This window comes from Athalia rosae, chromosome 3 (assembly GCF_917208135.1).
Source record: "Athalia rosae chromosome 3, iyAthRosa1.1, whole genome shotgun sequence".
In the NCBI taxonomy this organism is placed as follows: domain Eukaryota; kingdom Metazoa; phylum Arthropoda; class Insecta; order Hymenoptera; family Athaliidae; genus Athalia; species Athalia rosae.
This window is the reverse complement of record NC_064028.1, coordinates 3,448,827-3,472,585: the sequence shown is the minus strand read 5'-3', so window position 1 is coordinate 3,472,585 and position 23,759 is coordinate 3,448,827. Positions and strand designations below refer to the sequence as shown.

The window sequence follows — 23,759 nt, the reverse complement described above, 5'->3', positions numbered from 1 at the left end:
CTAAAAAATCAAAGGAAAAATCTTCGAGAAATAACAAAAAAAAAAGCAACTTTTCGGAACGAACGTTATACCGAAAACAATTCGTTGACGTTATTATTTGAGAAATTGCAAGAAAAAAAAAAAAAGCAAAGTATTTATGCCGTGGAACGATTACACACCGCTTCAGACTTCGGATCGGTTATGTGCTCGCTTTCAATCGGTCTTTGCAGGCTCGCTCTTGCCTGGTATTGAAAAATTCTTTGTCGGATCCCAAAGAAGAGGCGAAACGGAACAGGACGAAATGGGATGGGATAGGATGGGATGGTTCCCTCAAGGGCCTACAGTCGAGGCGCTCCGGAGTCCCGCTGATGGGAGGCCTTCCTGGAAAAATCGGTTAATACCACCAGCCTTCTGTTTTGCACGTACGAATACCTGCAGCTACTGGCAAAGCAAGTCCCATTTTATTTACTACCCTTGGCACTCGCTGCCGATTTTGCCCACCAACGATCGTAAATTTATCACATTTCTGTCGCGCCGGTTGCGGCTACCTCCCATTTCTGACTCTGTTTCACTCTTCCGGTTCAATCCTTTTTTTTTTTTTGTTTTTTTTTTTTTTTTTTTTTTATCGTTTTCAAAAATCGAAACACTCTCTCGTTCGAACCCACGAACCGAGTGAGGTCTCGTGAAATTCAAGGAGAGGGTGACAGAAAAAAAAACTTCGCCCCTGAGTTCGAGATATGAAAAAAAAGGTATCGTACCGCCGTTGAAAAATTTATTGAAAAGCGAATTAAAGCGTGTCTCGTCTGCGAACGCAGATTCGTTGGACCGTCGAATTTCGATGCCAAATCCGATAGAAATTGGTCAGACGTTGGCGTTGTAGTACCTTCTGCACGAGCGGATAAAGAGACGACCGAGAAATCAGACAGACGGTAAAAGACGAGGAGAACGAAGGACTCGACCCCAAGATCGCGGGCCGGGGTTCAACCGGGAGGAAAACAGGGGTGGTAGTTACATTATTCTCGTAAATTTTCTAGCGGAACTTCGCCTAGGCGGCTACGCGTAGAGGAGGTTGAATATGCTGCATGCGGACAGAGAATTTCACCGACATTCGCAAGTCACATTCGTTCATCGCGTGTACGCGCTTTGCGACAAATGAAAGGAGAAAAAGATTTTTTTTCTCCGTAGATACATAAATTTTATTAATAACGTAATTGCGGAGAGTTTTATACCAGCAGCGGTCTCCGAGTACTTCGCGAATTCGTGCTCGTATTTCTTTCTGTTTTTATTTACGACCGGAATAACCGAATGTGGAAAAAGGAAGAAAAAAAAAAAAATTATCTTACCGCGAAGACGGCGAACAAATCGCAAAAGCCATATTTGGGGAAAAGAAATTTTCAAAATTGTTTGTTGGGTAAAAGGTTCGGGACAGTTTATTGCCATCCTTTAAAACCTCGTAAACTACATGCACAGGTATTCGTACCGTTGCGCGTCTAAATTATTCCGTTTTTCGCAGGGCATTAAATGTACTTGAAATAATTCAAAGTTTGCGCCAACGGTTATTTAACAACGAGCAGTAAATCTGAAATATTTTAAAACCCCCCCCCCCCTCCCCGAGTATCTGGTTTCCCTACGGTGCTAATAAACCACCCCGATATGGTTTTACAGGAGGGTTCCTAATTTTACAGCTGATCCGAAATCCCGTCAGACACGGGAATCTTTTCCTTTTCTCGATATTCCTCGCTCGTTATCTCGGGGGAGGCGTGTCCGCGTAATTTTTACGATTTTTTTTTAATTAATTTCGCAAACCACGATTACCTGCGTCGCGATTCGAAATAAACGGCATCGCACAATGCGGAGGGTGGCGAAGAACCTGAAATCGGTTAACCGCGACGAAAAAATTTTTCGCTAGCGTTCGTCCGAGATGTTCGGTGAAATTTTGCGCACTCCGCCGAGTCGCGTGGATTCACGGTTTTCTCGAGGTGCGATGGAAAAATGAAGATGCACGGACGGACGTTCGAGACGCGGCAATAGACGAGGACGAGGGTGGCGAGGGGGGTGAGTCCGTTTAGGCGCCTCTGGTCAGACCATCGAGACATACCGAGATTCCGAATCCCGGGGCCGCCCTTCTTCCATGGGCCCTGCAGGGCTGTAAATCACCGGTGCCGGTCCGCTGGGCCTCCCATAGGCACGGGATAAACTGGAAAGAGGAGGAGGGATGGTTTCTGGAGAGAAATAGATGAGACGCGCTGCAGCCTTCGCCGTATTTTCAACCGCTGCACTTACGCTGTTGCGCGGGATTGACCGTCGACCGTTTTACCATCTCACACTTTTACCTAGCATATTTCTAGCATGCGTGCCTACCGATGCACGTGTATCGCGCACGCCGCGTCGCCGCTCGAATTACACTTCCCGTCTCACGAAAAACCGCCGCAAATATCGGTCTTATTTTCACTTCGTTTCATTCGCGCGACGCGCACCTCGTCCCTGATGTCCTGCGAATCGGACGATGCGATTGCAGGGATTCCGTTATCACGGTGTTTCGTCCGCTCGATAATCCGTGATTCAGGAGCGAGGACGATATCGTCCTGAATTCGGCGTCTGCGAAAATTTAAATTGCAAATAATACGTCGACGGAGAGTCGTGGCCGACGTACTACATACCATTGAACGGTGAAAGAAAAGGGACGAAAAAAGGGACGACAATTTACCGTACACACTTTTGCGCAGAACGCCCGGCCGCGGAGGCTAGACGGATAAAAAAATTCGGCGCGGGATAAGAGAGGAGCTCAGCGAACTTCGAACCTCGATATACAGGTAATCGAGGGGGCGACGTTATTCGGTGATTTCGAAAATAATTTTTCGACCGATTATCGTCCCCACTATTTCGTCGGCGTTCTCGTTTTTAGCCACGTCGTACGCGCGTGCGATTGTCATTGATTTGTTAATTTATTTTTGTTGACAAAAAATTTTTTTTTTCATCCAAACTCCGCAACGGGAAGTCCGTTATCTAGCGGAGAATAAAGTTCGCCTTCACGCTGATGGAGAAAAGCGAAAAATCGGCCCTCCGTTGAATCTTATCGGTCTCACCCGGTCAAAAAAGTTTTTTCACAAAGGCCTCGTTTTCATCGACACCGCCGCGTACATTTCATTTCTTCACCTGCGCGGAGGAGAGATTATTTTTCCACAGAAATATACACAGAGTCGTGTACACACAGGTTGAGATAGGTATGCCTAACTTTACCTAGGTGGTTCCTCACCTGTACAATACATATACATATACAACGGTGTATAGTAATGACAAAGCACCGCGACGCGTCTCTGCGACATCAGAGACACGGACAGCAGGTAGACCGCTGGTGCATTTTTCGTAAACTCGAAACCGCACGTTACACTTATTGTGCATGGAATATCTTGGGTACAAAATCCAAATCCAAATCCAGGTGAATTTTACGCCTGAAACGATCCGCCGAAGCAGGGGAAAAAGAATTCAAAGAAATACCCGGATTCCTTTTTCCTCCTTCGCTTTATTTTCGCCAAGATACGTTCGACGGGATCTCTTCGAAACTGATCGTTGATCCTTTACCTGCGTCGCCGGGTTTTTCGCCAAACTTAAGGGCGTTATTACAGCGTAAATTTTTTCACCGGAAACGACAAACGCTGACCCGCGGCGACTCTCGAAGAGACGTGGATTTTCAAAGTTCGCGAAAAAATTTGGACCGTTCATCCGACGCCCGATATCTCTTCCCCCCACGTGATTCCGTCATCAACGGTTACGATAACGAAGTGCCTGCGAAAAATTATCCGATTCCCAGTTCCGTGCGGGGAGTGAAATTTTCGACAAGTTCCTTCCGTACAGTTTCGGACCATCGCGGTAGTAATTGTAACCGCTGGGTCTACCCGAAGCCGGTAGAAGCATCGGATTTCGTTTCATCGTTCCGTGACGTGATCCTTTTTGGAAAAATCGAACGCCGATGGCCATAGGGGTGGCAGGAGAAAAATTCCGGATGTAGCAGGTTACATACGTATATCTGGAGCGCGGTAGTTCGTGAGTCTTTTGAATGCACTTTTACTGCACTCTGAATAGAATCAATGCGGGATATCGATTTTATGGGCAGATGCGTCCCAGTTCTCAAAATTCAACTAGAGGGTTTCTATTATTACACCGGTGTATACCTGTGTAAGCTGCGTATACATATATATATATTGGAAAATGCAAGACCCTTGTTCGAGGGCGGCATCCCACGCACTAGTTTATAAAATAAAGTTTATTTTTTTTTTTTATTCTTTTTTTATTCATTTCTCCGTAGATTACATAAGACTCGTGCAGAAGAAGAGAAATTGAAGAAGAAAAAGATGGTTAAGAGAAGAAAAAAAAAAAAAACAACAAATTATAAAGAAAAAAGAGAAAAAATTCCCCGGGGATAGTACAAGTCCCCACCTGGAGACCGCTGCTTAACAGAGTCCTCCAGACGAGGATAATGCGCGGGATAGTCTCCCAACAACAACAACAAAAAAAAAAACACACAGAAAGGACAAAAAATGTAATCCGTATATACTTGTTTACCACGCGTCACGGATAAAAAAAAAAAACAAAAAAAAAAACGACGAAAAATTTGGAAACGAATGAAGACGATAGTAGCTCTGCGTCTTTCACGATTTCGACGAATAAATTCTCGCGTATTTTTCGAAAATCTTCTAAAAAAGATCTTGCTGGAAAAATTTCCGTCCGATAGAATCGAAAATTAATCGGAGATTCGAAAAGAAAAAAAAATCGCGATGACGGGAAAAACCGTCTACGAGACAACGTCATCCCCAAGTTCGATAGAATTCGAACGAAAGGTGTAACGCACCCCGTAGGCGTGTTGTGCGAGGGGAAAAAGGTATATATATAGTCCGCGATTTCGTGACTTTTGTTCGTACTCGAAACTTCGGAGGAGAGCCGATGCCCTCCGTTCGACCCGGTCCTTCGGACCACCGTATAACGAAATGAAAAATGAAGGGAAACGATGCGTTGCGGGACGCAGTGCGCTGCTGCGCTACAGATACGCGACGTTCGTTTAATCGGATCAATTCCTTCGTTCTCCTGCTAATTTTTTATCTCCACCCTTTTTTTCGTCGTCGACGAAGCTGCGGTTTACGAAAAGAATCCGGAGGAGAGACGGGGAACGATCGAGGTTCGCGAGTACGGCTAACTCTTTGCCAAAAGTCGCGAAACGAGAAGCGAATGATATCGGTCTATATGTATGGGTGGTGGTACACCTTTTCGGCGGAGACGCAGTAGGTGGACGAGTCTGTCTACGCGTCGACTCTGGCTGCAAGTAACGGCCCCCGGGTTGTTGAAACCTTAAGGTCACCTCTGCGTCGTCCGCAACACAGACGCCCCCACGCCGTCACCCTCTCCGCGACGTATAAACCACCTTGTAACGCGCGCTCTCTCTCAGCTCTCTCCACAGCTATACTCGAATGTACGCGGTGTACGTACACTCGGCGCGCACCCGCACACACAGACTCGTCGACGTACATGCCTCTATGTACATCACGGATACATGTGTGTGAGCGGGGGCGTCGCGACGGAGGCGTCGTACTACGTTGTTCGAGCTCCGAGGGTGACCTTGAACGTCGCCCACGCGACGGTACGGAGCTCCGTTCATCGACGTCTGGCTCTTCCCCACCACTCTCTCCCACTCTCGTTTTTTCCTCCCTTTAACCCTCTGTTCGCCACCCCCCCCTCCTCCCCCCACCCCCCAAACACCCCCGAAGTCCACCCCTCGAAACGCGACGCACGATCGTTAAAGCGTCACGACGCCCCCGCGAACGCCGCTCTCTCACTCCCACGCCCCCAGGCGTCCATTCATAAGCGTAACACTGCTAATTTTCACGAGTTGCACAGGACGCACACATATATCTGTACCTACCTACGCGAGTCTTGTGCGCGGTGCGAACGATTCTGGAATATCGCCTGTGGCAATCGCGACCTCGAAATTCAAATTGTCCGCACGTTACGGGCGACGATGCCCTTGATTCCGAATCGTAGGTGTCCTACGCAAGGGACCTAAGGTCAGGGTGCGGGTTCGAAAAGGAAATGTCCGTTGAGATGCGGAGGTGGAAACAAAATGCATCGCCGTTGAGCGTGTGCGGAATGAGTGAAATTTTTGAGAACAGTCGAAGATTCATTGTCGTTATTTTTGCTATTTTCTAATCTCGGTTATACAGTTGGAAGGATCTTCGAATTTCTCTTTCTCTATCGAGTCTGTCTCGCCTAGGCGATTTTCTCGCGGCGATCGAACGCCAAAATTTCCATAATGAAAATGATCCGGAACTGTCGAGTGATCTTTGAGCTTGAAGTCGTTGATTATTTTTTGTTCTTTTTTCCATTCTTTGCGACGCGAGGAATTTTTCTCTCCTCCCTCCTCCTCTCTCCTGTTAATTCAAACAACAATCAAGATCGTAATTCGTCGAATTCGAGGAACTGATATAGAAAGATCGCAACGTGCGAGAGGGACGTTTATTGATCGCGGATATCTACGGCGTTACGATGCGCGTAGAAAACGGTGACTAATCGTACCACCTATAATACGCACCGTGTATCACGTTATATCCTATTCCAAATTCATGATATCACGTACGACTCCTCGTTTAAGGATTACGGGCGGCAGCCCTCTATCTCGTTCCGATCCGTCCTCACCCTCCCCGACACGTCGAGTGCGAACCGCGTCTCTCGATCCCCGATCGCCTCGGTCGTTGGGATAGAAGAAACGACAACGGCCCTCGAGAATCTGCAAGGAAAGTAAGAAAACTGTACCGTTAATAACCCCCCTCGTCGTTTCGTACGCGTGACGAATTGTTATTATTTTATTCTCACTCCAGTGTAAACAGCAACATGTGGGCGACGCCGCGACGTACGACCTATACGTAGACTCGTACAAGGGGGATGGTTTCGACGTTTGAACTCGAAGTTTTTGCCCTCGGAAATCCACGAATTCGGATTCGCTGCGAACGTGGATCGCCATGTCTCTTATGGGAGATGAAGATTCCACGTATGGATGAGATGGAATCCCAAACTTTCCGTTGTCGAATCCGCCCCGATCGGCCGTAGCAAAGAAAAAGTAAGTAATGAGAAAATTGTTTGCTTCGACGTAACCGCGCTACTGTTTCGCGGCATGACGTCAACATTACATTATAGATACGTATTATACGCGGATGTAACGTGATAATAATTACGGCCGAATGGGCTAGGGTACGCCGGTTAGATTTATGTAAGAGAAATTTAACGATCGTTGCGTAATCGTTATAAAATATTTCCCCCCGATCTGTTTCAATTTGTGAATTTACAAATTAATTATCTAACGCGGCACCCCGCAATCGACAAAAATGACAATCGGCAAATCGTACAAAAATTTAATCCCATTCATTCTCGGTACTCCCCGTGTACCGGCGGTTATACAATTATACGTTATATTCTAAACCAACGAAATTCGACCGTTAATACATAAACGGCTTTACCGCAATTTATTTATAGATTTCATCGGTCAATGTATAGTATAACATTACGACGCGTTATTCGAATGATTTATTTATTTGTTTGTTTTCTATTATTGTTATTATTGTCATTTCTCCCTTCGAATTTATTGGCTTTTTTCCCCCTACGTTGGAACAGCGTGCGCGGAATATGGTGCGATGTAATTTTTGAAAAAAAAAGTTAAACACACTACGCGCTGGGACGAATTGATCGGAAAATTTCCCCAGAATAACGACAAGAACAAAAAAAACAGGACTCTCAAAACATTCGTCGCGAATTTTCTGTGATCGTTTGGGAACGGTGGGGGGGGGAGGGGGGTGGTAAAATTTTTCAAATTTCTTCCCCTCCACCCCGGTACCGTTTTTCGACCGAACATTTTACCAAGGGACGTAGGGAGGTCGAAAAAAATGGTCCAGAGATGCGAAGAATTTGTCGGAAATCAATTGATATCGTTTTATCGATCATTCTCGTTTCGGACCTGCATCAAGTTGCACCGGTTAGCGTCAGCATGTGCCGCAGTCGTCGTCCGCTACGCCGATGCGCTTTCATCCCTCGTGAAACGTTGCAGACTGTACAACGTACACGTATACATACGTATACCGTACATACGTATTGTATACACACTAACGGAGTACACCCTGTCCTTGCCCAGTTTTCATTTGGAACAAACATGGCGACGTCGGTCGATACGACGATACGGTTTTACCGGCCCCTCGCCCCTTTCCTCCCTTCTTCCACCCCGCTCGGTCCACGACGACCGGGACGACGACGACGACGACGACGACGACGACGACGTCGTACACCGATACAACAAGCGGCGTACGTGTGCGCCGCGTACAGTCGGCTATGTAACAATACGTGGAGATGATAGGAGCAACGAGCGGACGCTGTCCCATTCATGGATTTGGCGCGCAAGCGCTTCGCGTAACCGCATAACGCGGGGCTATTGGGAGGGGTGGCGCCGCACCGCAGCATCCCTTTTCGTGTTTACGTTTTGCTGGCGTCTCGCCCTCTATCCCCCGTTTCCTCCCACCACCGTCGCCGCGTCATCCCCCCCCGCGATCCCCACCGCCGCGTGCTGGTTCTCTCGCTCCCTCGCTCCCCCGACGCCTCCTCTCTCAATCAAATAATCCATACAAGTAGGCTCGGCAGAGCGAACCTCCACCGCCGCCAACGTCACCCACGTTTGCCCTCGCCACCTTCGACGTACCCCCCCATCCCCCGCCGATGACCGACCACCTCGACGCCACCCCGTTTACATTATGGGAGATTGCGATACCGTTCGAGCGCACACGTATACCTTACGGCGTGTGTATAATACGCCGCGGTTATTATCACGCGTCTCGTGTCTTTCACGTATTTTTGCTACGGATAAAGCTCTTTCTTCTTTTTCTTTTTGCCTTTGCCTTTGCCTTCTCTGTATTCTCTTCTCGCCTCGCTTCTCTTCTCTTCTCTTCTTCGTTTGATGAAATTTTTGAAGCTCGTCGGAGAGATTTGGTTATCGATAATCTGCGAGAAGTAAATTTCGTTGAAATTTTATCGGTCAAACGAAAAGTGAATTTTAGAGGGTGGTTTTCGGAATGAATAGAAAAATTTCTAGAACCGTACAATATCCGTACAAATATATACAATACCTGTGCATGTGTACGTCATATACACGTATATGCATATCTGTGTATGTAATCAGTTAATCATCGCGAGCGGTAGATCCTCAGGTATAGAAATTCTTTTCTTCTTAGGATGATCTCGATTTTCTTCCTTCGAAGGTATATCGTATTCCCTCGCTATACACTCATCGACAGATGGCTCATTGTGTTGTACGAGTCCTCACGGTTTTCGAGGTAAGGATTCTTTCGAAAAAGAAATTTTCTCTCTCTCCCTCCGCTGAAACGGTAATTGAAATTCGGTAAATCATAATCCTCTCAAAATTCAAGGATACGGTTGCACACCGAGCTCTCTTGGCTCGATGAAAAAAAAAACATTCATTCTGAACAGGGACTCGAATTTTCTTCGTCATTATTTTTATCGTCGAGATAATATGCACGTCTCGTTATTGTATCCGTACGGTCAACTGTGCGCGATATTTTACAGTCGGGGGTTAGAAAATAGCGCCGATACTCCGTGTAGGAATTTAGCGATCGCTGCCGTCTCGCCTTCTCTGCCCGCGGGAGGCTCGGCAATAAGAGCGAACTGACCTGCCTCAATTTCTCTATTTCTACCTCCCTCTACTACCTACCCCATAATATCTTCTGTGTACGACTCGCCTTATATTCCTCGAGACGACGTCGCACGACGGATTACCAACCCCGACGTCGCGAGTCTCTTAGGTATATACATACTTATACATAGATAATAATGCTCGGAAAGTAGATGCGTACCGGCAGCTTCCAATCGGCGGGCGGGTAGCGATGGACCGCGACGCGCCTCGCCGTCCCATCTATTTAATCTCCGCATGTGCCGCCCGCTCGCCCGCCCGACCGACCGTAGGGGTAGGACGCGTAAAGGCGAAATTCTACGCAGCGAATGTTTCTCGGGGTAGTAAAGGGCAGGACGGTGGGGGTTAAGGCCGCGACGTCGGGGTTGGGGTAAGAAGGGTGGGGCGTATGTATCGGTCGGGGTTTGGGGGAAGCTGACTCAGAGTGGGAGGCTGGGCGCGTCAAGTAGCGAGACTTCAGCAGCTTCAGTGGGAACGAAACATTCGTCGAACGGCGTCGCGACCGTTTGGATCGTTGGAGGAGACGATTTTTATAGATTATACGGCAGAGTCGTGGTGTCGTGTTAGTTTAAGAATGAAATTACACGAAGTAAAGCTAAGATTGTAAAATGAATTGAGACTAATATCGAAGTCTCGGGCGAAAAAATTTCGAGGATATTTTCAATTATTAAAACACCGTACGCGTTACAACGTAATACGATGTAATACGATAAATAATAACCGTTGAACCGACGTGATAAAATCAAATAACCGTAACATTAATATACGTCGATATCGTCGGAATCAAATCTACATATAAATATACCAGATATTATAACAAAATTATTATTTATTAACTTGGATGCGCGATACGTTTATTTTTGTTAATATATTTTTTTTTCTCTATCACTCTCTCTCTCTGTTAGAGAAAGAATTTGTAGAAAGTAATTGAGAGAAAAGAGTAAAAAAAAAAAAGAAAAAAAAAGAAATGCTAATGATCAATTAATAAACTAAAAAAGGCTGCGGCTAGTCGAAATATATCGAGTATATTCTATTAATTGTGTTCGTACGAATATTCGTCGTCTACGTGTTATTTTACCCTGTGCGCGCCGGCATTTCACCACGTCAGTCTCTTAGAGATAAGTAAACACGAGAAATTTTGGCCCTGCCGGTAGCACCCACGTTACTCTACTACCCGATTGACCGTATGTGTTTTTGTTTGTTTTTGACTTTATTTTTTACTGTTATCTATTGAAACGATACGTCGAAAGTGATCTATTTATAAATTCGAAGGAAGAAGGAAAAATTGATAAAATAAACTAGTAAATAATAAGTAAACTATAGAGTAAAAATAATAATCAGTTTTGTTTGATTGTTTTCGCTTTACTTTTCGTTTAAATTTTTATCACAACTTCACGCGTGTGACATGTGAATTTATTAAATCTTCAAAAGTTCTATTAACATTGCCAGTCGCTGTTACTATTGTACAGTCTCATTCCAAAAGTTTCGGCTGAATTGTTATGATAACAATATTTCGTAAGTAACAAATATCATCGATTTGATCATTTACAAAATTTTCACTCTCTTGGCATGCACGTGAACCGATTTTTTTTTTTTTTCTTTTCCATTTTCTATCAACGAAACACCGAACAAGCACCACACATTGCAACTACTAGCGCTTTACTATTTTATTGTTTACTATGGTTAGTGCAGTGCAGTAGCTGCTACGCGTTTGCAGTTGATAGAATGAGACTTTTTCGAACTAATCTCATTTAGATTATATTCGAAGAGAATGAGAAAAACAAATTAATCCCCACCGAGATACACGTGCTTACGTTTCACGAGGTAACTAACTCTACATTGCCAGTGAATATCTCGTGTCGTCTTTGTGATTTAAAAATGTTATAAATTGGCACGTTCTGTAATTGTTGACGAAACGCACAAATACAGTATGTAATAAAATCTTTGTAACAATATACAGTCATATTTTGTAGTTGAAATAAAATTTGACAAAAAACGTGGTTAAAGAAACGTCGAACTTTCGCTGCACGTTAACTCGACGAATAATACCCCCGTAACATCTGACCAATTTCAGAGCAAAGCGTCTTCGAGAATGAAAGTGGCTCTCTTTAAATTTATTTTCTATTTTCCGATAAACGGCGTCGCTCGGTTATCGTCAGCGCTCGTGTATTTTTGTAACAGCCAAGGTTGGAGTGATTCATTCATTTTCCGATGCTGCAGATCCGAGAATGGATTCTCATTCCGAGCTAGACGTGCGTTCGACGATATACTCGAATATGCAGCGCGATATGGATACGGTTATTTAGTAGCGAGATCTATTTGTTAAATTCGGATATTTTTGGCTAGGACTCGAAAAGAATTTCGGGGCGTCCAAAGCCACAAAACACCTAAAAATACTCCCTCGACCCCTCCCTCCGATTTCATTCTCTCCCCCCGCGACTCCCCTCACTCCCAGCATCCCTTCCCCCCCCCCACTCCTCTGCGCAGAACGTGCGTTCTGCGTAGCTCTGTTTTGTTATGACGTCGATATACACGACCTGCCCTACGCATAAAGTACGTATAGACACGCACACACGTTAACGTACATCAGATTCGATTCTTCTTCCACGTCTTTTGGAATCACGCTATTGGTAAATATTTGGAAAAAATTCAGCTCACGTTATCACTGCTTTAAATTATTTAATATTATCAATTTCGTACCTCGGTTTAGTTTATTATCGATTAGGTTCAATGTCATCGTCATCCTTGTTCGTCCTTATCGTCCTATACGTACCGCTTCGAAGGATTCATTTGTTGGTTGAGAACGAATAAATTCCTGCGAAAAATCGTTTGTTAATTATCGCGAGTAAAGCGCGTAGTCTCTGCGAATATTTAGGTAGCGAAATTTAATAGCTGAATAATCGATTACCGTAAATTATTATCATCCCACGAGTTAAGGACATTTAATCACACCTTTTATCCAATATCGATCGAACGAATAATTGCTGTGATTACATATAATGTTAGACGAACTTGATTTTGTAAATTAACGACCGTTGCGTTGCATTGTAAATCACTTTTACAGAATATTAATTTCACATTGCACGTGGATCAATTCGATAGTTGGGCTCGCGTTTTATGAGGACGCGTATTTCCAGAATGTTCCGAATTGAAAATCTAATATTTGAACGAACGATTGTAGACGAATCGATGGTTAGCGACGAAGAAAAAGAAGGGAACGGAATGAAAATATAATCTGTTGGACAGCGGCAGCTAGTTTAAAAAGTTTGTTTGGTTGAGACTAACCTTTCTTCGTTAATGTTAGATAGCGCGTTATCTAAAAATTACGCGCTCGAATTATCTGTTGAGAAGAATCCACGATTTCCATGCGCACTGTTGTGATCGTGCTGCATGTATCCTTCGTACGCACAAGCGGTCAACGGCATCGTCGAAGATAGCTGGAACATTAAGCTAGCGATATTTGTTAAAAACGTTGTAATATAATTTTCTAATAACAAAATAATCGTGGCATCTGTTTATTCGCTTTGGAAATCTCGAACGTCGCGCAAGACGTGCAAGAAGAAATAACATGGTTTATTTTTCTCGTGAAATTTGAACGGTGGATACGCAAAATATTGCAAATATGGTGTACGACGTAGACTCACGAATGTTTCTAGTAGCTCTCCGAGGATCGACTATCGATTGCTTCGGTTTCGGAAATTTGGGGGCGTCCCCTTATTTTCATCTCCCCTCGTCTTTCCCTGCAGCAATAGCAGGAGAGAAAAGCGGCTCGGTCGCAGGGTGAATTGTATTTCTGTTACAAAAATAACTATTGCTGCCTTCTGTACGCGTTATGTATCACAGTCAAACGCATCTATATACACGTATTCGTGTACCTAAACTTCTTGCACCAGGGATTACACAGCTCACCTGAAACGCCGAACGCAATTGAAAAAACGTTATGATATTTTACGTGAAATTTTATACATCACTATCAAGTAGGATTTGATTTGAGAAATTAGTTGTTACGGAAAAAAAAAAAACAAACATTCGTCAATAGTTGCTGAATTCGATAAACTTACCTAGTATTTCTTTCACCGTATCAAACTGTACAAATTCAATTTGCTAAAGGTAAACTTTTTTTCTCGTAGTTACTGCGATGCACAGCACATTACTAAAAGACATGGATACTTTTACGCTTTCGGAGGGCATTCGGCTGATTTACATTTTTCTGTAACCCTGCGCTACGTATAGTACGTGCACATCCGAAACGTTCTCAAGATTAGAATTCGAAACCCCGGCCATGTAATACGTCGAATGTTCGAGATCCCAGGCGTAGAAATGCTGCTGCCAAATTCTAAGCAGGGAAAAAAGAAACGGAAAAGATCGGTAACAGATGATGATAGCGAGACGCGTGTTTCTACATACCTAGAAAACAAGAGCGAGCGAACTGCCATCGAACTTGAAAGTATTCGATGCCGGCCGGCGTTGTGATTGATGCATTTTCTCTTCGCAAGAGCCGATCGTTGGGCCCGACCTGGGATACGTAGGTAAAGCTGAAAGGACCTTGAAGCGGTCCGTAAAGGGCTTGGAAAATGAAAGCCGGGCCTTCAGCCCGCAAATACGGGTGGCCTTTGGATGGCATTTAGTTTGTGCTGCAGCTAATTCCAGGAAACGCAGACCTCTCATAGTCAGTTAAGCTCTGCACGGTCTTCCTTCTCTATTTCTCCTCTATCCCGACTAAGCTGAGATGCGGCAGCAGCTCTCTCATTCCTGGCAACAACTGTACACCTCTTATACTAGTCGGTGAATATCTGTCCAACAAATGTTCTGGAAATGCTAGTCCTATGCATTCCGGAAAACCAGATTTTAAGACTAGGCGCCTCGTGTATACCACCGCTTCTTTTTTTCTTATTATAGTTCTATACGAATATACGGCACGTTGTATATTCATAAAAATATCGGTTGCAGGCTTACACAGCTTCAAATCCACGTCTTTGGTTTTTATTCCGTTTCAAATGTGCGCCATCTGAAAGCTAGACTGTCAGTACATGTACATATTTTCAAACAAATCACCAAAGACTTTGAAGGAGAGGTCAATTATCACCTGCTGCTATGAGATAACCATATGAAAGAAGTCGAAGAATTAGAGTAAAAAAGAAGAAGATAATTACATATTTATGCGTGTCAATCATCAATTTTTAATATACTGCTTACAATTAGTTAAAACTTTATGCACTTAACATTTTTCATTGTCAGACAAAATGGAGCCCAACCGACCCATCGAACGATTGTTTGCAACTGATCGATTTTTTCGCTCTCTTTATCCCGCGCTTAAACAAAAACCAATCGGCAAGCTGAATTTCGCGCAGTCAATGGTGCCTAACTTCGTGATCAACGTAGTAGTTGGATTATACGATACTAGGCGATCAACTATTGGTAAAAGTTGAATAACAGTTTTTATTCAAATTTCATGCAAGTTGTTATTCTCAAGTTTTCGTCACGCGCAACACTGTTCTCGTAGTGCGATGAGACGTAAAAAGGGTAAGAGAGCGGAAATAGATGAAAGAAAGTAACAAAAAAAATACACCCGTCTTGTTTAGAACATGGTTATCGATTTTTAAAAGATCCCCGCAAAAGCCGTTTCTTGGGACCCTTCAACGTTCGAACTCGTGGGCCCGGCCCAAACCGAGACCGAAAATCTTGTCCCAATTGTTTTCTTAGCCCTGTAACTTGTCACGGACCCAAAACCCGGCCCCGTTCGAGATTTTAAAGTAGGGTGAACGAGTTTTCCGTCCCGGGACCGGAATTTCTAATTTCATCTCGCATTAATTTACATTCAAAGCTATACAGACCTACTCGTCATAGTACATGGATAGATTTGATCCGGCATGACGACATTCGTTACCCCATATTGTTGTTGTTAATATTATTATTGTACCGAATGCTTTGCTTTTGTTAGTTCACTGTGGAAAAATTGAGAATCTGTTAAGATATTTGCTTTCCAATATGAACTATCTGCCAGCTCTGTAAAGATATCACAATAGATTGTTAAAAATTTGGGGAAAAAAAAAAAAAATTGCGTTCGCTGTTCCAGATTTATATTGGAGTAGCAGAGGCAGCTAAGAAGCTCTTAGAACAGGACTTGAAGAATGACGTCTTGTCTGAGCAATCCGAGTCCCCCAGGAGCATTTTCTTCTGGGAGCAGTACTCACTCTCATCGTAGATCACCGTTGGATCTCGAGTCGTCCAGCGTGGACTCGTTAATCAGCTCGCTTCTTCAAGCTGTCGCAGGGGAAACCTGTGGCAACTGTGAGGAGCATTCCTCATCTAGAAATGGAGCACAGGCTGTAGCGAGATGTCAAGATTGCGGGGAACCTCTTTGCGAGACTTGTGTCACCGCCCATCGAAGGGTGAGCACTTTTGGAATTGCATATGCTTGTTACCCGGCGACTAACTTGTGGTTTTCTGCTTCGTTCAATCATGGAAAATATGTACTTTTTTTTTTGAAGGTTCGCCTCACAAGAGACCACAGAATCGAGCGTTATGTAGGAAGTGATACACCCAGCCCACCTTCGGCTCCAGCGTCTTGCTCACCTCCTGTATCGACGTCACTTTATTGCGAGATGCATCGTGAGGCTCAGCGCTTCTATTGCGAAACGTGCGGACTACCTGCTTGCGGAGAATGTGGAGTCAGAGATCACAGAGGACACGTTTTAGTTTATTTGCTGGAAGCAGTCGAAGGAGCAGGAGTTATGGCTACCCAAGTCTTGGGAGAAGCTAGAGTTGGGATTGCTGCTGTTAGAGAAGATTTGGAGGCAGTACAGGTAACAACTTTTTCCCAGCCAGATTAACTGCTGGTTTACATGGCTCTTGAAGTTCACCCTCTTAGGCTATACTCAATCCAAGTCTTGCTACCATTGCTCGGAAAATGAATGAATATACTTTTGTGGGTTCGGAATTACTTCAATCTGCTTACAGGTACCCTAATTTGGAGTAATGTTGGGTTGGAATATGATTAATTGCTATGACAGCGTAATTGCGCCATTGATGTTTCATATCGACATTTTGTGACATTTTTTCCCCCTGTTTCGTTTCCTCCAGATCGCTGCCGAAGGTGTAGAGCAAAAGGCACGGCAGGCAGCTTCTGAGGTGAGAACAGCTGTGCGCAGATTAGCTTTAGCATTAGAAGAGAGAGAACGAGAATTACTAGCCAGAGTCGAGAGAGCAAGACTCGTGAAAGGAGCTGCTCTTCAAGCCAGAGCGGATGCATTAAGAGCAGCTTTGACTCGACTTTCAAGAACAGTGGAAAGACTGAGCGAAGCTATGGATACAAATTCCACGAATAACCCAGTGGAACTTTTGCGGATCAAGGAAAGAGCTGCAACGGAGGCTAGTTATCTCTATCTTTTTAGATTCCGTTGAACCATAGAGCGAAATTTTTTTAAATTTTGTTCCTCTGTTCAGGTTGTTCACATTCGTCAAGCACAAAATGCTCTTCCTCCTAGAGAAGAACACTGGATATCGTTCACAGGCCCTGATGCGACGGTTTTGCACGCTATCGCCTCTATGGGATCAGTGGTCGTTATAAATCCAGGGCCAGTGGGAGATCGACGAGCTGTCAGAGGTCGGATGACCTTGGAAGAAACTGCCATGGCTAATGGGGCACCAGTGAGCTTTTCATCGAGCACCATACCCCGAGGAAGACCGGTATTAGGTAATCCTTTTCCCATATCTGTACGAACCAGCCACAGTTTCAGTCCGATGGGATTTAAGCCTGTGTCCGTGTGGGGTACGGAGGGTGACAATGAAGGTGAACTCTGCCGACCTTGGGGTGTCTGCTGCGACAAGGATGGCCACATTATTGTAGCCGATAGATCGAACAATCGTATTCAAATTTTTAGACAAGATGGGACCTTTGTTAGAAAATTTGGCACCCAGGGCTCGGGGCCCTGCCAATTTGATAGGCCTGCCGGAGTGGCTGTAGATGCACGAGGACACATCGTGGTTGCCGATAAAGATAATCATAGGATTCAAATGTTTACGTTGGAAGGTATTTTCCTGCTGAGTTTTGGCGAGAAAGGTAGCAAGAGTGGGCAATTCAATTACCCTTGGGATGTGGCTGTCAATTCCGAGGGCCAAATCGCAGTTTCCGATACGAGAAATCACCGCGTTCAATTGTTCACCAGTGAGGGAACGTTTCTGAGAAAGTATGGATTTGAGGGTTGTGCCGGACTATGGAAGCACTTCGATTCGCCCAGAGGAGTTGCTTTCAGTCCTGAAGGCTGTGTTGTCGTAACAGACTTTAATAATCACAGGTTAGTTGTCATTGAACCAGATTTTGTGAATGCGAGATTTTTAGGCGGCGAAGGAACCGGCCTGAAACAATTCTTGCGACCGCAAGGTGTAGCTATAGACGATGATGGGCACATCGTGGTGGCTGATTCAAGAAATCATCGAATTCAGGTATTTGAACCTTCGGGAGGGTTACTATGGAAATTAGGGAGTCCTGGCAAAGCGCTCGGCGAACTCGATAGACCCTCTGGTGTCGCGTTAACACCAGATGGGAAAATAGTAGTAGTTGATTTTGGCAACAACCGAATCCAAGTTTTCTAAGTTTTAATAGGAAACCACTACCCATCACCGTAATCAACTACACAAATTCAATTCCGAAATTTCTGGTTCGAAATTCTCATTATTAGTTTAAAAAGTATATAAAGTTGTAATTTGTGGTCATGATTAAAGGGTATTTCACAAGGGGTATGTAGTGTTAGATCTGTTTAAGATAAATTTTCAAAGTTAACCGAAGTTTGATGTATATTCCGTCATAATTGGAATTTTTCAATTCAAAAATAGTATTCGAAAAATTTAATAATCGAGTAGTTAGTAATTCGAAGCTCTGACGAATAATAATAATAATAGAATAATCATTAGCAAAATATTCAGGAGTTGTGCAAGTTTTCTTCAATATGAACCGAAGAAACTCATGTAATACAATTACGTCTTGTTATATTATTTTAATACGGTATAATATTATTTAAAAAACAGTATTCATAAAACGTCGCATAAAAATATTTTGAATATTAATGTAGACTTTATTGTTACTACGTATCCCTTACATATTTGACCAGATGAAACAATAAGATTTAAGAAAGAAGTTGAAAGAAATTAGACCGCGTCTACCTCACTACAAGAAGTACCACATCTAATAAATGCAGTCGATTGTTTTTTCAAAGTTTTTATATCTGTCTGATAATTTTTAGAAGTTTATCGTCTACATTGCTGTCTAGCGGAACTTTATGATCGTAAAAATAATCTCTTATTTTCCAAAAATACAAAAGTGGTAAGCTACTTAGTAATAGAATAATATTAATAAATGAATAAGGTAACTACAATATCTTAGAATTTAACAAAGTTACAGTCAGTTGAATGACAAAGAGATTGACTTAAAATGATAAGTGTGCTAGTATCGCACGTGCAAAAACTCATTTGTCCAAATAATTTTTATCATTAGCATGTTACGTATTAAGATTAATTAAAAACAGGAAAACGAAACAAAAACAAATACAAAAAAAAAAAAAGATAAAGAACCTAAAATCAAATAATCTATCCAAAGTTAGCGGAACGCTTAAAAGTAGAAGGTGTATGTTTAATGAATGTGATTATGTTTAAATTTAAAGAAAACATGAAAATATTATATTTAAGTGGGCATCGGCTGACACTAGAGTCCCTGTATGCGCCTAAACTGCGTCTGACGCATCATTTCTTCTTTTTTAGTGCTGCGACTTAGTAAAACACGGATCTAACTAACAATTAGAAAAATTTGAGGATGCTTATTCCGTATATAATTGTTACTATTCTATACCTTGTGATTTATATAATTTTTTGTTCATTTATGATATTATTCCTTACAACTACTTGGCTCGTGGCAAGAACGCATAGTTTTCGAAAGAGGCCTTACGAGAGAGAATTATTTAAGCAGCGCTACAATTAATATTAAACCAAACGTTGATCAAAACAGTCCCTATTTATTTAGATAATATCGTGAATTTTTAATGCCCTTATTAACATTATTATTACTTTCATTGTCATTATTGTTATGATTATTATTATTATTATGAATATTAATATCGCTGTCGTCTTGGTCATTATGATTTTCATCATTAGCGTTATCATCTTGTTGCTTATGATATCTCATATTTAAAAGGCAGCCAGACAGCTTGACCGAATTTACAATGCCGACGGTTTGAAGAGATCGGATAATAGAAAGGGGATGAAAATAATCTCACACAATATTCTACCTGACTCGAAGTGTTTGACCTTTTATTCTCTTGTCTTTCGACGCGCTCGCTACCGTATAAATGCAATAGCTGCGTACACTTGGGCTCAATAATTCCAAAAGATTTTGCGTCATCAAGTTATATTTATTTTATTGTATTTTATTTTTTTGAATTCTTGGCCAAATTTCTTATTACCACGCATACAGGGCATAGATTATTATTGATTTTTTCCGAGATGCAAAATGATATGGAAATAACGAATCCTGTCAGCAATTGGCTCTTTAATTATTTAGAGTTTAAATGAATGAAATAATTTTTAATGAATATTGATTGCACACACCAGTAAGACTGATTGAAGACTGATGCAAAGAATTATGTTGTATGTTGTCCAAAAAAAGAAAAAATTTGAAAAAATTGAAAAAAAAAGAAAGGAAGAAGAAATAAAAAGATGAAAAAAAACGAAAATATATAATAATATTGATAGTCTACTGTCCTAGAGAGTTGCCATGTCTTTTTGATCTTCCTTAGGGTTAATTTTATTTCGGTATAAATGTAATTATTCTAGGTTTTAGTGCAAGACTTGTACGTATATGTAGCTAAAGAGTATTGATTCGGTGAATAGGATACGGGTCACAATGTGTTTATGAATCGAAGTTTCATTATTACTATTTATCAAGATTTGATGACATTATATCACACTTTGCAGACAAGGAAAAAAATATTCTAATTACAAAGTTAAATTAGAATGATTATCTTTCGCAAATTGAATGCATCAACTTTGACTGGGTGGTCCGGAAAAGCAATTGCGAACTGCGCGAATAATTATAATCAACCAAAATTTTACACATTTGCGTGAATAGGAAAAAATCAATGTTTATGGGATTACAAAAAAGAGATTAAAGTACGAGGATATGCCCACAATTGGCCATTATTTTATCCCACCGATGATTGAATAGAAATAAACCAGTGGCTACTGGTTATGAAAATTTTTCACTCGCAAACTTTTTTGCTCCGTATAAGTATATGCAAATGACTCGATAAAGTGTTGCTAATTTTTTTTTGTTATCTTTTTTTTTTTTTTATTTTTTCTTTCAATTTTTCAAATTTTCTTAGTGAAAGTAGGTATTTAAAAATAACTTAATATTTCACTTACAAAGAAAGAAAGTGTCGTAACGGAGGATAGTCTAACTGAAAATGAAATATACGGCTGATTATTTGATATAAATTAATGAAATTAAGTTCTTTTTTTTCTACACATATAACGAATGTATTACGCAGTTTGATGATACTGACTCAGAGACTGGACGAAACATAATTAAGGAAATTTAAATAGTCTACGGTTTTAAGAAAACTAATCTGTACGTAAACTTTTAATGTAACAGAGAACATGAAAAAGTACTCAATCTCAGGATTAATTTGCTCACACTACGGTAATAATTTCGTAATAGAAATACATATTTCCGTATGGCTCTTACGAGCATAGATTCTTGAATTGATTGGTGATGAATTTTTCTTACGTTTGATACCAAAATATAAAAGACACAATTCGAGAAATTAGTACAAATGAGCAAATTGACACTTGCATACATCTCGATTCACAAAATGTAAATGCAGAATATTTATTTTCTTAACCACGTGTAAGTAACCTTCATCATTAATCTTTCTCTATCTATGCCAAGTCAGTTGATTTTTTTTTTATTTCTTATTTTTTTTTTAATTTTCACATACTGAGAAGAAAAAAGAGATAAAACAAAACCAAAAATACAGATGTTTTTAATTTTTTATATATAAAATGTACACATACGTGTGCAGTATACCTGAAGAATGCTTGCACTATATGTATATTCATTTAGATCTGTTATACAGTACAAAAATTTGAGACTCGGGATAGAAAATAAAAAAATAATGAAATAATATATCTTTCTCAATATCCAATTAAAATATATTACCTATACATATGGCTTGCAATAGTCGCACTAAAATATTGTTGACGATATGGATAAACGTTTTAACATTCTGGAATCTATATCTGTAACAGCGGCACCTTAAAAACTTATGTAAAAATCAGTCATATTTTGATTTCGTTACCCGAAAAAATTTGAAAAAGAAACAAATTAAAAAAAAGCCTGATTGCATCAAGTACATACGACAGCAGCAGGTCCATTGTTTAATCGGTGCCAAATATATGTATATTCTTTTCTCCTTATATTGGTGCTTTGAATTGCAGTAAACGGATGTTATTCCAAGCCTCATATCTCAGGATTGATTATTTAATTATTTTCTACGGATAGTTTAATTTTGTACAACTAACGAGATATAGTATATCTGCTCTTCGTCTTTTTATACCGTTCACTATGTTATCGCGTTACTTCATCCAGAGTATAGCAAGGCGTCACTTATGAAATAATGCTTTTAAAAAATGTATAATTATTGTATACCACGCAAAAAAAACACCCTAAAATATCTATCGGGAATCAGTGTGAAATGGAACCTGGAACATATGCATCCCCCATTTACAAATACGTAAACCTTTGGAATATTAAAATGTATAATTAAGGTCCGAAGAAAATTTTCCACTCTGTTTACTCATTACGGCGTCACATTGGTGAAAAATATTTGTAACCCATGCTAATCAACTTTTTATACTCACGTAAAAACCTAAAAATTATTTTATTATTGTTCTCAACCCGCCAGAAATAAAATAAAATTATGCAGATAACCATTTCATAATCATGCATTGATTCCCATCTATGCTGTACGCCAAAATAATATCACACTGTCTTATTACTATACGTTAATATACAATATTCAACATATTAATGTACAAGTGAGAATGTGCAAACAATTAATATTGTGCAAGAGTGATTTGAAATGCCATGTACAAAGCTAAGTTGTGCTAAGTTAAGTTGAAAAACGAGCTATAATGAAGAAAGAGAAGAAAGAGAAAAAGAAATGAAATTATAAACCAATATACGCTACTATGTTCCGCATTAATAATAACGATATTAACAATAATAATATTAATAATAATATAAAGATTGAAGTTTTCTTGAATTTATATATGATGATTAAAGAGAAAAAAAAACAAATATGAGAGATGAGAAAGAAAAAAACGTGTAAAAAATTCAACAAAAGCAAATTTATTTGTCAAGTGCAAATTTTAATTGTTGTTGATCATGAAGCAAGCCTTATAAAAAGCACAAAAACGAAGAAAATAATAACGATAATAATTTTGTTTCCTAATTCATGTTTTGCTTTTGTGGAAATACAAAGAACACATTTTTAAAAAGTAAGTCATAGTAATTATACATATGGGATATTAAAAAAAAAAAAAAAAACGAAAAACAAAGTTATAAAGAACAAACAAATTAATATCACCAAGCAATATACTATTATATGCCCAAAACGAAAACAAAGAGAGATGAAATAAGAAATAGATTGAAGAATTGAAAAAAAAAACATTAAATGATCAAATTGATAAATATTATGATACTAAATTAAGAGGATTCTTGGCAGTTCGGTTTAAAATTTGACAAAAAAAAAAAAAATAAATTAAGAGTATTGATGTATAATTCAGTTGACAGATCACGGTGTGAGTTACCCATTTTTATTATTCTTTAACTGTGTGCTAATAATAAATATCATGATAAATATACAGCCTAATGTTAGCAGCGAATTAACACGTGATGTAAATCATTCATATTACGATGTGTAATTCAATGTGCAAAATAAAGTTCCTAATTTCTTTGAATTTTTGTCTGGTTCTCACTGGTGTTAAAAATTTCCAG

General features: G+C 40.9%; 1 protein-coding gene and 1 long non-coding RNA gene across 8 annotated transcripts; one reads left to right on the top strand and one right to left on the bottom strand.

The window, feature by feature from the left end:
• Positions 1–6,261: 6,261 nt before the first annotated feature.
• Positions 6,262–14,925, bottom strand: LOC125500400. 4 transcript variants are annotated; one of them, XR_007277776.1, is made up of 8 exons: positions 14,120–14,925; positions 13,774–14,048; positions 12,998–13,621; positions 12,413–12,527; positions 9,132–9,381; positions 6,841–9,006; positions 6,560–6,754; positions 6,262–6,398 (listed from the first exon to the last, which is right to left on the bottom strand). It is a non-coding gene; the product is annotated as an uncharacterized LOC125500400 (long non-coding RNA). The 4 variants fall into 4 exon arrangements; XR_007277777.1 differs by lacking the exons at positions 12,998–13,621; positions 13,774–14,048; positions 14,120–14,925 and adding an exon at positions 12,621–12,955; XR_007277778.1 differs by lacking the exons at positions 12,998–13,621; positions 13,774–14,048; positions 14,120–14,925 and adding an exon at positions 12,665–12,955.
• Positions 6,948–23,722, top strand: LOC105686756 (E3 ubiquitin-protein ligase TRIM71). Of its 4 annotated transcripts, none has more exons than XM_020852533.2 (5): positions 6,948–7,084; positions 15,789–16,104; positions 16,204–16,518; positions 16,796–17,083; positions 17,159–23,722. In XM_020852533.2, exons 2-5 carry the CDS (start codon positions 15,844–15,846, stop codon positions 18,305–18,307), a joined length of 2,013 nt encoding a protein of 670 aa, XP_020708192.2. In that variant the 5' UTR covers positions 6,948–7,084; positions 15,789–15,843; the 3' UTR covers positions 18,308–23,722. The 4 variants fall into 4 exon arrangements, with proteins under 4 accessions (XP_020708192.2, XP_048509284.1, XP_020708193.2 ...); XM_048653327.1 differs by lacking the exon at positions 6,948–7,084 and adding an exon at positions 10,771–10,896; XM_020852534.2 differs by lacking the exon at positions 6,948–7,084 and adding an exon at positions 10,821–11,227.
• Positions 23,723–23,759: the final 37 nt, after the last annotated feature.

What these genes read in the sequence shown, in the direction of transcription:
- LOC105686756 (XM_020852533.2), top strand. Translation starts at nt 15,844, where the DNA reads ATGACGTCTTGTCTGAGCAATCCGAGTCCCCCAGGAGCATTTTCTTCT. An exon ending in AAGATTTGGAGGCAGTACAG is followed by an intron (nt 16,519 to 16,795) that starts GTAACAACTTTT and finishes CGTTTCCTCCAG; the next exon opens with ATCGCTGCCGAAGGTGTAGA. An exon ending in AGGAAAGAGCTGCAACGGAG is followed by an intron (nt 17,084 to 17,158) that starts GCTAGTTATCTC and finishes TCCTCTGTTCAG; the next exon opens with GTTGTTCACATTCGTCAAGC.